The sequence below is a fragment of the Aquarana catesbeiana genome, linkage group LG05 (assembly GCF_042186555.1).
Source record: "Aquarana catesbeiana isolate 2022-GZ linkage group LG05, ASM4218655v1, whole genome shotgun sequence".
NCBI classification, from domain to species: domain Eukaryota; kingdom Metazoa; phylum Chordata; class Amphibia; order Anura; family Ranidae; genus Aquarana; species Aquarana catesbeiana.
Genome location: NC_133328.1, coordinates 128932180 through 128945278, shown reverse-complemented (window position 1 = coordinate 128945278; position 13099 = coordinate 128932180). Strand labels below are relative to the sequence as shown.

At 40.8% G+C, this 13099-nt stretch overlaps 1 protein-coding gene across 2 annotated transcripts in view; it reads left to right on the top strand.

Moving 5' to 3' along the window:
• Window positions 1-13099, top strand: part of ANKRD28 (ankyrin repeat domain 28) — a 227536-nt gene that overhangs the window by 133054 nt on the left and 81383 nt on the right. For both annotated transcript variants that reach the window (XM_073630192.1, XM_073630191.1), the window contains exons 6-8: window positions 7862-7949; window positions 8068-8210; window positions 9161-9373. In XM_073630192.1, the coding sequence (XP_073486293.1) occupies window positions 7862-7949; window positions 8068-8210; window positions 9161-9373 (444 nt within the window). The remainder of the gene's footprint in view (window positions 1-7861; window positions 7950-8067; window positions 8211-9160; window positions 9374-13099) is intronic.

Genomic DNA, 13099 nt, shown 5'->3' with positions numbered 1-13099 from the left:
GGCTTGGGTGGATGCAGGAACCTGTTTAGTTTTGTTTTTTTTTTTTTTTTTTTGTTTTTTGTTTTTTTTAGTTTAGCCCGCTAGTTTAACGAAGCAAAATAATTATTAGTGTGTGTGCTCAGCTTAAGGCACTGCTACCATAAGCTGGGCACACTGGGTTATTGGCCAGTACCTTTAGATGATGGAAAGCTTTGGTGGACATGCACCCTGGACACCTCCCCCTATAACCCTACCCCATTCTGTGATTTTTTTTTTTTTCAGTTTTGTTCTAGTGTCTTACAGTGATGGACCACTTCTCCTTCATGGAGAAATCCTCACTCTTGTATTAACTACTCAGAGCCATTTAGAGTGTACCTCAAAGCTACAGCTTAGATCATAAAGATGGATTACTTTTTTGTCCTGTTTTCAGGATCTCGCAAGAGACACCCTGCTTCAAAGTCCATCGCAGGATGGATAAGAAATCTGATTGCTAGAGCTGTCACCCTCAAAGACAAATCTCCTACTGCACTTTTACGTACCATTTCACCAGGACTGTGGGCATTTCCTGGACTTTTTTTGCACCAGGCCTCTGAAACGCTGTGTAAGGCTAACATCTGGTTCTCTGCTCATACGTTCTCAAAGTTTTACCAGGTGGCAGTCGGTCCCCTGCAGATGCAGCTTTTCGGCTGCTCTTGCAGCAGCACTCTGAGGTTGGCTCTGTGTCCCTTATTGGTCCTTTTGGCACAGTTCTGTTAGCCTAGTTTCCACCCTTCTCAGTCATTACTTAGGGGCATCCCAGGGTCTGTGAATACTTTGCCTGTGTTATAGTATAACTAAAGGCAAAATGTTGGGTTTTCAATTTTTTGTTTTTTTTTGTTTTGGATAGTGGAGGTGGATTAGAACACCTGTCAGTTTTTATTGCTGCCAGTGTTCACGTTAGGTGATTCACTGTCTTTATTTGTCCTGTTTACCATCATCATTGAAAGTGAAAGTAAAAGAAAATCCCAAATTTTGGGTTTTTCCCTCGAAAAGAAAGAGGGGAACAAAGGGGAAGCTAGTTATGGTGACCCGGGGGTCCCCAGGGAATTCCCTTAATTTGTAGGGATTTACTCTCACTTCCTGTTTGGCTATGGGACACAGATGGTGAAAAAAAAATCTGACGGGGTCATAACCCTCCCTTACGCAATCTGAAATGGGGGAAAAAAAAATTTTGCCTATAATTCTACTTTTAAGATGAGAGGATTTTGGACTTGCCCACATCTTAGAGAACAGGACACAGGCGGACCTTCCTTCTATTTCTTGGTTTATTTTAGTTTCTTGCTACAAAACTGAGTACTCACGGAACTATGAGAAAAGAGCATCTAAAATAGCGAGCAATTTCTATCTTTATCGTACATCACGGGACACAGAGCAGCCATACTAACTGGGTTATATGCCACCTACTGATGAATGGACACTGGTAAATCAATCAAACAAGAAGTACCTCAGTTTTTTTGCCAGTGTCTGTTAGGTGGATGGTCACTGATGTGACATGTGCTCTTGGAACATACTCTGAGGTCTGGACGGTTCTATTAAGAATCATGGACTTCAATCGGATCCATTTGAAAAAGCTATCGGCCAAAATGGATGGTACCCGAGCCTCATTGGAAGGAGAGAAGATTTCTCAAGGTTTTGCCTGTAATGCAGCCTTATTGCACTGGACTCTGCTTAATGGAACCCTGTGCAGTGTTTTTTCTGACCAAGGTGCTTTCTGGCAGGGTGCTATACAGGTCCAGGTTAGTGGACCCCAGATTAAGGGGGACCCAGTCTCTGAAGGTCTTTTATGACAAAGCTCGCCGTGATGGGTGAAGATTGGACTCCTGTTTTTATGTTCAGAGTCCTGCAGCAGGAGTGGTAAGTCTGTGTTTTTGCAGTTTCTCTTTTAAAAAGAAAAAAAAAATGTGACTGTTCTCCTGGTGGCTATTGGGGGCAGTGTGCTCTTTTAATCATGCTGTGTACTTTAGTCGTGTGGGCTGCTGTTTCTCCTCCAGCCACTAGAGGGCGCTGGTTCGCTCAGTATGGCCTATTTTCATATAGGCAGGAAGTGGAAGGGCAGCCATGGCCATGTGCTTAGCAGGGACTCTGGAGACATAACAGCAGCCCATGGATACTAACAATGTGTGAGTACTTAGTATGGGCAAACTGTTTGGCAGACAAGTCATAATTATATGCTGCATATTTACTGTTTATCTGGGGGAACTGTACAACTGTAAGTCAATACACTCCTGAATGGATAGCAGTTCACTTTAAAGTGGTGTTGACTGCTTGGAAGGCAGGTGCAGCATAGTATACATGCTTGCAAACTTGTTGCTTAAATGCATGTTTAAATAAATGTTTGGAAAAACATGAGCATGGGTGGCCCCCGGATCCGCCCGCCTCTCCAGCCCCTTCGGTGCCAACGGTGCTCCGCCCCGGAACGCAGCCCCCCTGCAGGCTGGACCGAAGACGGGCATGGGGCCAACTGCAGTTAAGCATGTGCATGCTTGCAAACTAGCTGAAATGCACGGTGGCTAAAGATGCATGGTTTTTATATAATCGCATAACTATACATGGTTATACATGTTGGCATAAAGATGCATGGTTATACATGTTGGCATAAAGATGCATGGTTATACATGTTGGCATAAAGATGCATGGTTGCACATGTTGGCATAAAGATGCATGGTTGCACATGTTGGCATAAAGATGCATGGTTGCACATGTTGGCATAAAGATGCATGGTTGCACAAAGATACATGTTTATGTTTGCATAAATATACATGGGTTTACATGATTGCATAAAGATGGCATAAATATGCATGTTTATACATGTTTGCATAGAGACGTGTTGCGTAATATAGGTTGCATAAATGCATGTTTCCAGGGGCACGTATTGAATAAGTGCTTTGCCTAATCACACAGTTGCATAAGCACATGCTCACATGCTTCCATATATGCATGCTTCCATAAATGCATACTGCTTAAACACATACTGTCATGTTTTCATTTGTACTACATACGTACATGCTTATTTACATGAAACTGCATACATATGTGCTTATTTACATTAAGCTGTATACATGTGTGCTTGTTTGCCTGGGATTACGTGCATGTGTGCTTGTTTGCCTGGGAGTACGTGCATGTGTGCTTGTTTGCCTGAGAGTACATACATAAATGCATGAATGACAAGAATACTTGTATACCTGCATGTTTGCATACTTGGGTACCTACATACTTACATGTGTAAGGGTTTGCATAGCAGTAAACCAACATTGTTTTAGGCCTGCATCCTTGGAGGACTGTGTATTAGGTTGGCTAATATAGTTGCTACATTTTTTACCGGTTATACCAGTTAGGTGGTTCCAGAAAGGAGAGGCAGCCAGGGGAGGCAGGTGCACCGCTCTCAGGTTCAATGATCTGGTGGTGTCAGATACATCTGAGCCACCGTGGGGTTTGGCATTGCAGTATTTTCCTGATGCATTCATTTTTCATCAGATGGACTTCAGCCGCATCACCTTGATCATGCCTGATCTGTTGATTGAAGCCTAAGCAGGATCAAACCTGATTAGTATATAGAGGCGAGACTGCCCGGGAATACCAGATGCCGTAAGCTTTTCTCCACCTGTGTAATGGAGGCATCTGAGGTTGCTGTGTTTTTGAGAGTATCTCAGGCCAAAAGATCTTAGGGCAGTCTCCTGAGGTGTTTTTTTTTTTTTTTTTCGCGCTCCATCTTTGGCCAGCAAAAGCTTGAGGGGTAGGTACGCCTCTTTTTCGCCTTCGAGATCTGCCACAGAGTCATCAGTCTTTTGCTTGCATTTGACTTTTGGAGCAGATGGTATGGGCTTATTAAAAAACTCTGTCCATTTAGTGTTGACCTCTGCGAGAGGTAGATTTCGGGGTCCATAGTCATCAATGACACATACCTTCATGTGCTGTTTTTTCCAGGCTTGTCAAGAGTCTTTATGCAAATTGCAGTGCAAAGTCGTCTTCTTTTTTTTTTTTTTTTTTTTGTGACTCTGCTCCTCGGGCTGGCCACAGCACCAAGGGTTCACCAAGCTCCCAGTACTGGACTTGCTGAAAACGCAGATGTGCCAATCTCAGTTTACCTCGATCTTTGTTCAGGAAGCAGTCTGTTCCAGAATTTCCTTTGATACATTTCTGCATTTCTTTGATACGTTGTATCTAGGTCAAGGCACATTCCCTATGTACAGTCCTACTGCAGGTCTTTGGTAGAGGATCTTTCTCTCTGAAACATGAAGTTCCAGGCACCAGAGGGCTCTGCTACCGGGGTATTGCAGAGCTAAGATTGATGGTTCGAAATCTGGAGAATGGATGGGAAGATAACCACTGATGCCAGCTTCTCCAGTTGGTTTAAAGGTGGCTATAGTTCAGTGGACTTGGTCTCCATAGGAGAAAATGCTATCCATCAATATCTTGGATTTTTTGGCCAGTACTCCTTACTCTGGATGTTGGGATCCAGTTGTAGGTGTAATCCGGAAATGCCTCTGCGTATATATATATATATATATATATATATATATATATATATATATATATATATATATATATATATATATATATATATATATATATATATATATATATATATTTTGATAGACAGCACTTATTGTACTGTCTCCAGACAGAATTTGGTTCACCTTCCTGAGCCCCATGACTCCTGGTGGTTGATTATATATAATCGACCACCAGGAGTCATGGGGCTCAGGAAGGTGAACCACATGCTGTCTGAGACAGTACAATAAGTGCTGTCTCTTTATTACTACTAATTTTCATCTCAGTTACACTGTTCTTTGCGCTAACAGTTAATGATACCATTATCGCTAGTACATATTCCAGGTATAGAATAATGGCAAGGGGAACTTTGCAGGTGGATCTACTAGATTCCAAGTTCTACAAAAAGTGGGAACAGGTTGTGACTGGGACAAAAGTCCCACCGACAATAGGGGCAAATGCACCTTTAACACCTTGGACTAGTTCTCCCTTATTTGATGCTTTACCTCTGTTTTGACTTCTCCCACATCTTTTGTGAAGAATCCGGGAGGTGGTAACGCTAATAATAGTGTTAGCTGCATTAGCCCAGGAGGGCTTGATATGCTGACTTAGCGAGGCTTGCGGGAGTTGCTCCTTGAACACTCCTAGGCCAGCGGGACCTAATGGACTTGAGTCCTGTATCTCCACACTGAGCCCCTGGAAGCTGGTTTCAGGGAACCTCGATTACAGGACTTGGAAATATTTTTTTCCTGGGGGAAGCCAGGAAGTGGCACCCACAGGAATATGAGTGGGAAATTTTTCTTTTCTTTCCAATCAGTAGGGGAAAGGATATTGGCCTGAAGTACCATTTTAAGGGTTCTAGTTCATTCCTATCCATTTTTTCCAGAGGCCATTGTTTCTCACTCCTTGTTTCATACTTCCTACAGCTTGTAGCGTAGGTAGTCCCACATGTCAGGCCACTCTTGTGTCCTTGGGACTGGGATTCGCTCTTTGCTGTCTTTGCAGAGACCATTGTTTGAACCAATTGGAAAACTGTTAGTCCCTTATCTCAGAAGATGGCTTCTTTTGTTGCTATCCCTTCACTAAGTAGAATGTCAGAGCAGGTGGCTCTTTCATGCAAGGAGCCGTTCTTGTTCTTGCATAAGTTGATGTTGCGTCCTAATCCATCTCTATTGCCTAGAGTGGTTTCTAGTATTCACTTGAATCAGGACAGTCTTGCCTCTTTATTTTTCTCCTTATCCACAGTCAGGAGGAGAAAGATCGGTACTTACTCTAGAGGTAGTTCAGACGCTCAGGGTCTATTTGAGTTGCTGGCACAGGTCAGGAATCCTGATTTGTGCAACCAGAGGAGCCCAGGAAGGGCAGGTGGTATCCAGGTTGAATGTTTAGCAGTGTATCTGCCAGTTTACCAAGCATGCCTATGGTTTTAAGGGGCAAAATCGCATTTTTTTCTGGGAAGAGATTTTCTACCAGGTGTGTGGGAGTATCTTGGGCCATCCGCCATCAGGTGTCAGTGGTCCAGAGGTGCATGACCACTATTTGGTCTTTTAGCTTATACATCCACTGAGTTTTTACCAGGTGGACATCAAGAACATGGAGGAGACTGCCTTGGACTCAGTGTATTACAAACAGTAATAGTGGCAGTCTGAAGATGTCTGCTCAGATGCGGAAGACTGACGTTCTGTTTATATTGCCAGAAGGTCCCAAGAAGGGACAGGCAGCATCTGTCAACTTTTTCACAATGGATTCAACTAGTGATTGTTCAGGCGTATGGTTTAAGGGGTAAGGTCCTGCCTTTTCCAGTAAGGGCACACTCTACCAGAAGAGTGAGTGCTTCATGGGCAGTTCATCATCAAGCATCGATGCCTTCAATTTGCAAAGCTGCTACTTGGTCTTCAGTGCATATATTCACTAGGTTTTATCAAATGAATGTTAGGACTCGGGAGGATGTTGCATTTGGACGCAGTGTACTGCAGGCAGCATTATAGATCCTGTTCTGATGGTGTTTCTTTGATCATAATGGGTTCCCTCCCCTCAAACATTGCTTGGAGATGTCCCAGTTGGTTATTATGGCTGCTCTGTGTCCCGTGATGTACCATAAAGAAATTAGGATTTTTTTTTTCTACAGCTTACCTGTAAAATCCTTTTCTTGGAGTACATCACGGGACACAGATTCCTCCCCTCTTGTCTGGGAAGTTTATTGCTTGCTACAAAACTGAGGTACTTCCTGTGTAGGAGGGGATATATAGAGGAGGACTTCTTGTTTGATTTGCCAGTGTCCATTTACCAGTAGGTGGTGTATAACCCAGTTATTATGGCTGCTCTGTGTTCCGTGATGTACTCCAAGAAAAGGATTTTACAGGTAAGGCCTCATGCACACAAGACGCTGTTAAACGCGCGTTCAGAGGCAGTTGGACAATTTTTTCAACTGCCCCTGAACTCATTCAATGTTATCCTATGTGTCCATGTACACAGTCTCGTTTTTTGGCGTTTTTAGGCAGTTGTGTTTAACCTCGTTTTTCCACACATTTTGCGACCCGAATTTGGGGCCCAGTATCTCAGGGCCACTTGGTGCCAGGAACCCCAAATTTGGTGTGCAAACACATCCAAAGTTGGGGTTCCTAGCACCAAGTGGCCCCGAGATACGGGGCCCCAAAGTCGGGTCGCAAAATGTCATTCTCTGCTCTGTAGCAGTTAAAATTTATCATGCTTTCTGAGCTTGGGGAGGGTCTTTGTTATCTTAACTAAACGCTTCTAGACGCAAGCGGCAAAACGGGCGTTTATAAACACCAGTTTCAGCTTTTAAAAACGTGTTCAGCAGAGTTTGCACCGGTGTCTCGTGTGCATGAAACCTAAGCTGTAGAAAAAAATCTTAATATTTTTTTTTTTTAAGGTTAGGTTATGTAAATGTGAACATGTAACAAATATAACATAGGCGGTTATCCCGGTTTGGTTGCACATTTAGAAATATACTCCAAAGGCTTCAAGAAAGCTTGCTGAAAGCTTCACAAATTCTTTGCAAAAGCTTGCTGAATAGTTGGTGCTTACGCTGCTCCTACACAAGCTGAAGCTTGCTCGACCACCACCTAGACTTTAGATGGTGGTCACTGGAGAAAGTATTCCTGTTTTGTGACAGCTCAAAAGTAGTGGTTTTTTTTTTTTTCTGTTTTGTTTTTTTTTTTTTTGTTTTGTTTTGTTTTTTTTGTTTTTTTTCTTTCTGCAAAGTGTGTTGGGCAGCCTTTTAAATAAAGGCACCTTATTGCACCAGCACATTTACCGTGTTTTGGTTTGGTTTTAAAGAGTACCTTGATAAATTTTAAGCCTATTTAAAATTTGTATTTTTATATTTTAGATGGTCAGTTTACTTTTATCACGAGGTGCCAACATCAATGCATTTGATAAGAAAGACAGGCGGGCGATACATTGGGCAGCATACATGGGTAAGTCTATCTGTTCTGTCGTATCTTTATGCTGATTGCAGTTTCTTAAGATTTTGAATGTTCTGTGGTTTTCTAGCACAGCAGAGAAAAACCTAAACCCATTTGCTTTATTTGTCAGGTCATATTGAAGTTGTTAAATTGCTTGTGACTCATGGAGCAGAAGTAATGTGCAAAGACAAGAAATCTTATACACCACTCCATGCCGCGGCCTCAAGTGGGATGATCAGTGTTGTCAAGTATCTTTTGGATCTAGGAGTTGATGTAAGTGGAAGGCAAGAAGTGTTTCCACGCCTTTTTCATTAGAGAGAAGAAAATATTATTTTTCTGAAATATGTTTGCGTATTGTTAGAATTCATATAAACATTATTATGCATTAAGAGTGCTCAAAAATTTTGAGGCTGTTTTTTTATAAAGAAAATGAAAACACTGCATCCAGTGATCATTTGTTCCTCCTGTGTCAGAATCTCCATGGCCGTGGCAGTACTCCATTGCTTTAATGGGTTCCCAAGGCGATTGGAGCACTCGGAACTGCCTTTTCGTTAGCCTTGAAGCTGTGTTCTGACAGTACAACTTGGTTATGCAGAGGAGACTTGTGCCAATCCATAAAAGGATAAGTTGGCTAGAAATGTGCAAAACTGATCTATTCACCTGTCATACATTTCACATTAAAGAGGAGCTCCAGTCTTTCAGCAAAATATGTCAGCAGCTATGAATACTGTAGCTGCTGACTTTTAATATAAGGACACTTACCTGTCTTAGGCATCCAGCACTGTGCTCATCCAAGCCAATTCCTCAATCGGCCAGGTGCCAGCATCTTTAAGGAAAACTGGCCTTATAGCTGGCTTCCCACTGCGCAAGCGCAAGGCGCACTGCATATTGCGAACAGTCCCTCAGTCTTCTGGGACCGATGATGTGTCCCAGAAAGCTGCATGGAAAGGAGGGAGGGGGTTGAACTTCAGATTACAGGTACACCTTTCTACTTAGGATTGTACTTGATTAGAAAAAGAATAGAGTAGAACTTTATGGCTATTTTTCTCATAAGTTGTGTATTGGCGAATGTTGCCTTCTATTTATACTCTAATAATAGTTGACTTTTATATGGTGTATAGCAAGTCCGGTTTATAATAATAATTATTGCTGAACATAGTCTTTTAAAGACAATATTGGACTTGGTGCACGTTAAACTTTTTTCTCCCGATTTTCCTCTTCAGATGAATGAATCAAATGCTTATGGAAACACACCTCTTCATGTTGCCTGCTACAATGGTCAAGATGTGGTTGTGAATGAACTCCTAGATTGTGGCGCTAATGTGAACCAAGTGAATGAGCGGGGTTTTTCTCCTCTCCACTTTGCTGCTGCTTCAACACATGGAGCGTTGTGTCTGGAGCTTTTGGTCTGTAATGGTGCAGATGTAAATATTAAGGTAAGGTAAATCGAAAACTTTGTTCTGGGGTAGAAAAAAAAAACAAAAAAACTGACTGGTTCCCTTTTATACTGTTAATTGCTTAATTGCAGTGAGAAAGTATTAACGTTCAGACTGCTAGACAGGAGTCTTCCTTCTTGGCTCTGGTGCACAGACTTTACAATGACAAACAAAGTTCTTATTCTCCAAATATAATTCATGCAAATTCACCACTCAATGGCCCTGTAATGTATTTTTAATTCTTTTTTACTTTGCTTTTCTGCCGCCTTGTATAGTCCCCTGTGAGCTCCGAAACCTCTTCATTCCCCCCTCACTTCTGTTTGTTGAAAATGAGCAGCGCACATTAGTTGCGGTCTTGTGCGTTGCTCTATGCGCTCTTCAAATCCTGTAGTCCCAAGTCCATTCTAAGAGTGAGAAAGCAAGGGTGGCTAAGTTCCTAAATACAGTGGGACCATAGAGAACAAACGTAACCACCCTCTGACAGGAGGTCAGATCACACAACCCAAAAAAAGGAGTTTAAAGGCAGCTGAGAGGACGTTTTTGAGTTGAGAATACATGCCTAAAAATATATATATTTTTATTTTTTTAAAACAAGTTTTGTGTCACTTTAAAATGATTACACTATACAAAGCTACCTTACAACAGATGCATTGATTTCCCATTTATTTACATAAAAACTAGGCTGGAAAAGATTTGTACTGAAGTTCAGTAACCCATAGCAGTCTTTATAGAATTAAGTGGAAATGCTGTATTTCTCAGTGGACACCATCCTTTAAAGAACTAAAGAGGTAAAATCGCCCAGAAGAAAAGGGAGGGGGTGCAAAGGTGAGAAATTGGGACTTTAAACTTTGCCACTGAGAAATCACACAAAGGATAAAATACAAATTTTTTTAATTTATTTATTTTTTCCCGTATTTAAAATGAGCAAAAATTACATACTGAAACAACGATCTTCGATATCAGATACGTGATCTGATTTCTGGCATTTAAGGATTAACATGTTTCACTAATCACTCGCTTCCTCAGCATCTACACTCAGCAAGTTGTACAATAGCTCATTAAGTCTTTAATGAGTGAACTGTATCCTTATACTGAAAAATCATCCTATATTCAAACCCAATATCACACAGGAAACCCTCAAATAAGAGGAAATACTCAATCTCAAAGTGCCATCATACGTTAATATTTGCGCCAATAATGCTGCCACCCATATGCTGAATGCCAGCACACTATGAATAAACAAAAAAAGGCAATTTCCACGTATAACCACATGTGAATGTCCTCCATCCAAGGTTCAAGGGGCTTGAACACCCTTTTGGATGGAGGACATGTACATGCGGTTGTAGGCATGAAGTTGCCTTTTTGGTTTATCCATATGTGTATAGGGGAGTCCTAAGCATCAGATAACCTCATTTACCTGATATTGAAGATCATTTTTCTTATGTTTAATTTTATTTGCTAATTTTTAATTTGCTATTTTATTTAAATTGCTATTTTATTCTTTTTGTGTGTGTGATTGCTCGGTGGCAATTTTAGGCCTTGTGCACACTGGTTTATTGTAAATGCTGTTTTTCCTGACAGGAGAAAATCAGCGTTAACAACTCTCTCCTAAGCTTGATTATATTTCTCGCTCTCTTTCACACTCTGTCCCATGGCAGATAGAGCCTAGCTCTTAAAGTAGGATGGTGGCAGTCGGTGGGATGCTCCCTCACGGGATCTTTTCAGTTTGCCTAACACTGACACGTTTAAACTACTTTAGCGTGTCACATTGAACTGAGAATAATTTTTTACCACTTCAGCTTCAGGAGATGTTACCCCCTTAATGACCAGGCCATTTTTTGTGATTCAGCACTGTGCTATTTGAACTGGCAATTGCGCAGTCATGCAACACTGTACACAAACAAAATTTGTGTTTTTCTTTTTTTTCCCCAGAGCTTTCTTTTGGTGGTATTTGATCACCACTGGGGTTTTTTATTTTTTTTTGATATACACAAAAAAGTTAGTAAAAAAAAAATTTTTTTTTTTTTCCTGCTATAAAACATCAAATTAAAAAAAAATTTCTTTGGAATTTTGTGCCAAAATGTATTCTGCTACATGAATAAAAAATCCCAATGAGTGTATATTTATTGGTTTGCGTCAAAGTTATAGCGTCTACAAACAATGGTAAATATACAGGGGAATTTTTTCTTTTTTTTTATACTAGTAATGGTGGTAATCATCGACTTATCGCAGGATTGCAATATTACGGTAGGCAATTTGACACTAACTGACCCTGGGTGGGAATTGACTGCCATCACCAGTGACACTAATACAGTGATCAGTACTGATAATATGCACTGGCACTGTACTAATGATATTTGCTGGGAAGGGGATAACCTCTAGGGCGATCAAGGGACTTAATGTGTGTGTTGTGCACTGTTTTCACTAAGCGATGTGCCAATTTTTACTCCCTGCTCTGCAGGGAGGTAAAAAGGCACATTGCTGCCGTTAGAAGCGAGCCACGTGTTCATATTTAATTATTTCAGCTGGTGCCGGCACCCACTGACTGGCTCGTGCTGCAGCACCGCTAGAAGCAGCTGTAAAAACTTCCAGTGTGCATGAGGCCTTAAAATCCACAATTTCTCACCTGGTGAATTTACTGTACTTCTATAACCCATACCAGTCATTCACAGTTTCATCTTTCAGCAGTGACCTAGCAAAAGATTGCTTGTATTGCAAGTTACTGCACAATACTATTTGTAGGTACAAGTAAAGGCCTCTTTGTTAAGACATATGGATCTGTTATATAATGTCAGAAAATATTTAGTGCCTCACTTATTGCTGACTTTATATTGTCCTTGTCTGCAAATTGTGCTTGCAGCTGATGTACCATAATGGATGTGCTACCATGTGTGTTGTGTGTTTTTTTTTTTTTTTTTTTTTTTTTCAGTAAGCTTCAATTATGTCTCTGCTGAATCCTTTGTGAGCGATATCTGCTCCAGCACTGAGTGTACTACATCAAGTCAGAGATGCAGTTTCTTGTAGGGTTCAATCCTAAGTGCATTTTAGAAAAGACCAAAATTAAGTCAAAGCTGACCTACTTACTTGATGCCCCTGCATGGATGAATGACTTGAAAATGCAATTGTGAAGTGTGTTAAACATATAGCACATTTATTATGGTTGAACAAGCACACTTACGAGTTTATCATTTTCCTTGACATGAGAAAGGCTGCTGTGCATCTGAGGAGTAAAATAATTCCATTTTCTATGTTAAAAATACTTAGTTTTATAGATATTAAGCAGTCTGTAGTTTGTGATGTATCTGTCAATTACAGTAAGTTTAATCAATGAGAATTCATTTAAAAGTTGTTAGAAAGAAAAATAGTGCAGTAATTTTCTGCACCTACACTATATTTTTTTTTTTTTTTTTTCCCTCACTTTTCAGAAGATTCCATTTTTAAGGCTGGGGTAAACTTGTCATTCACTGAGGTTATGATGAAAATATGCAAAAGCTGAGGTTGCCTTCAGTGAAAACTACATGCCAGAGTAGATCCAGAGATAGACAGCCGATGTTCTATGCAAATATCAATGTTGTTTGAAAAGTCTTGGCTTTGGTCGTCTTCCCTTTGGGAACTAATATAGAGACAGAGGGTTGACCCAGCTTGAAATGTTTAATAAAATTTAAAATTGTTCTAAAGTCAAGACATTTTTTACCTTAACGCTTTCCCTGTATCAAGTTAAATATC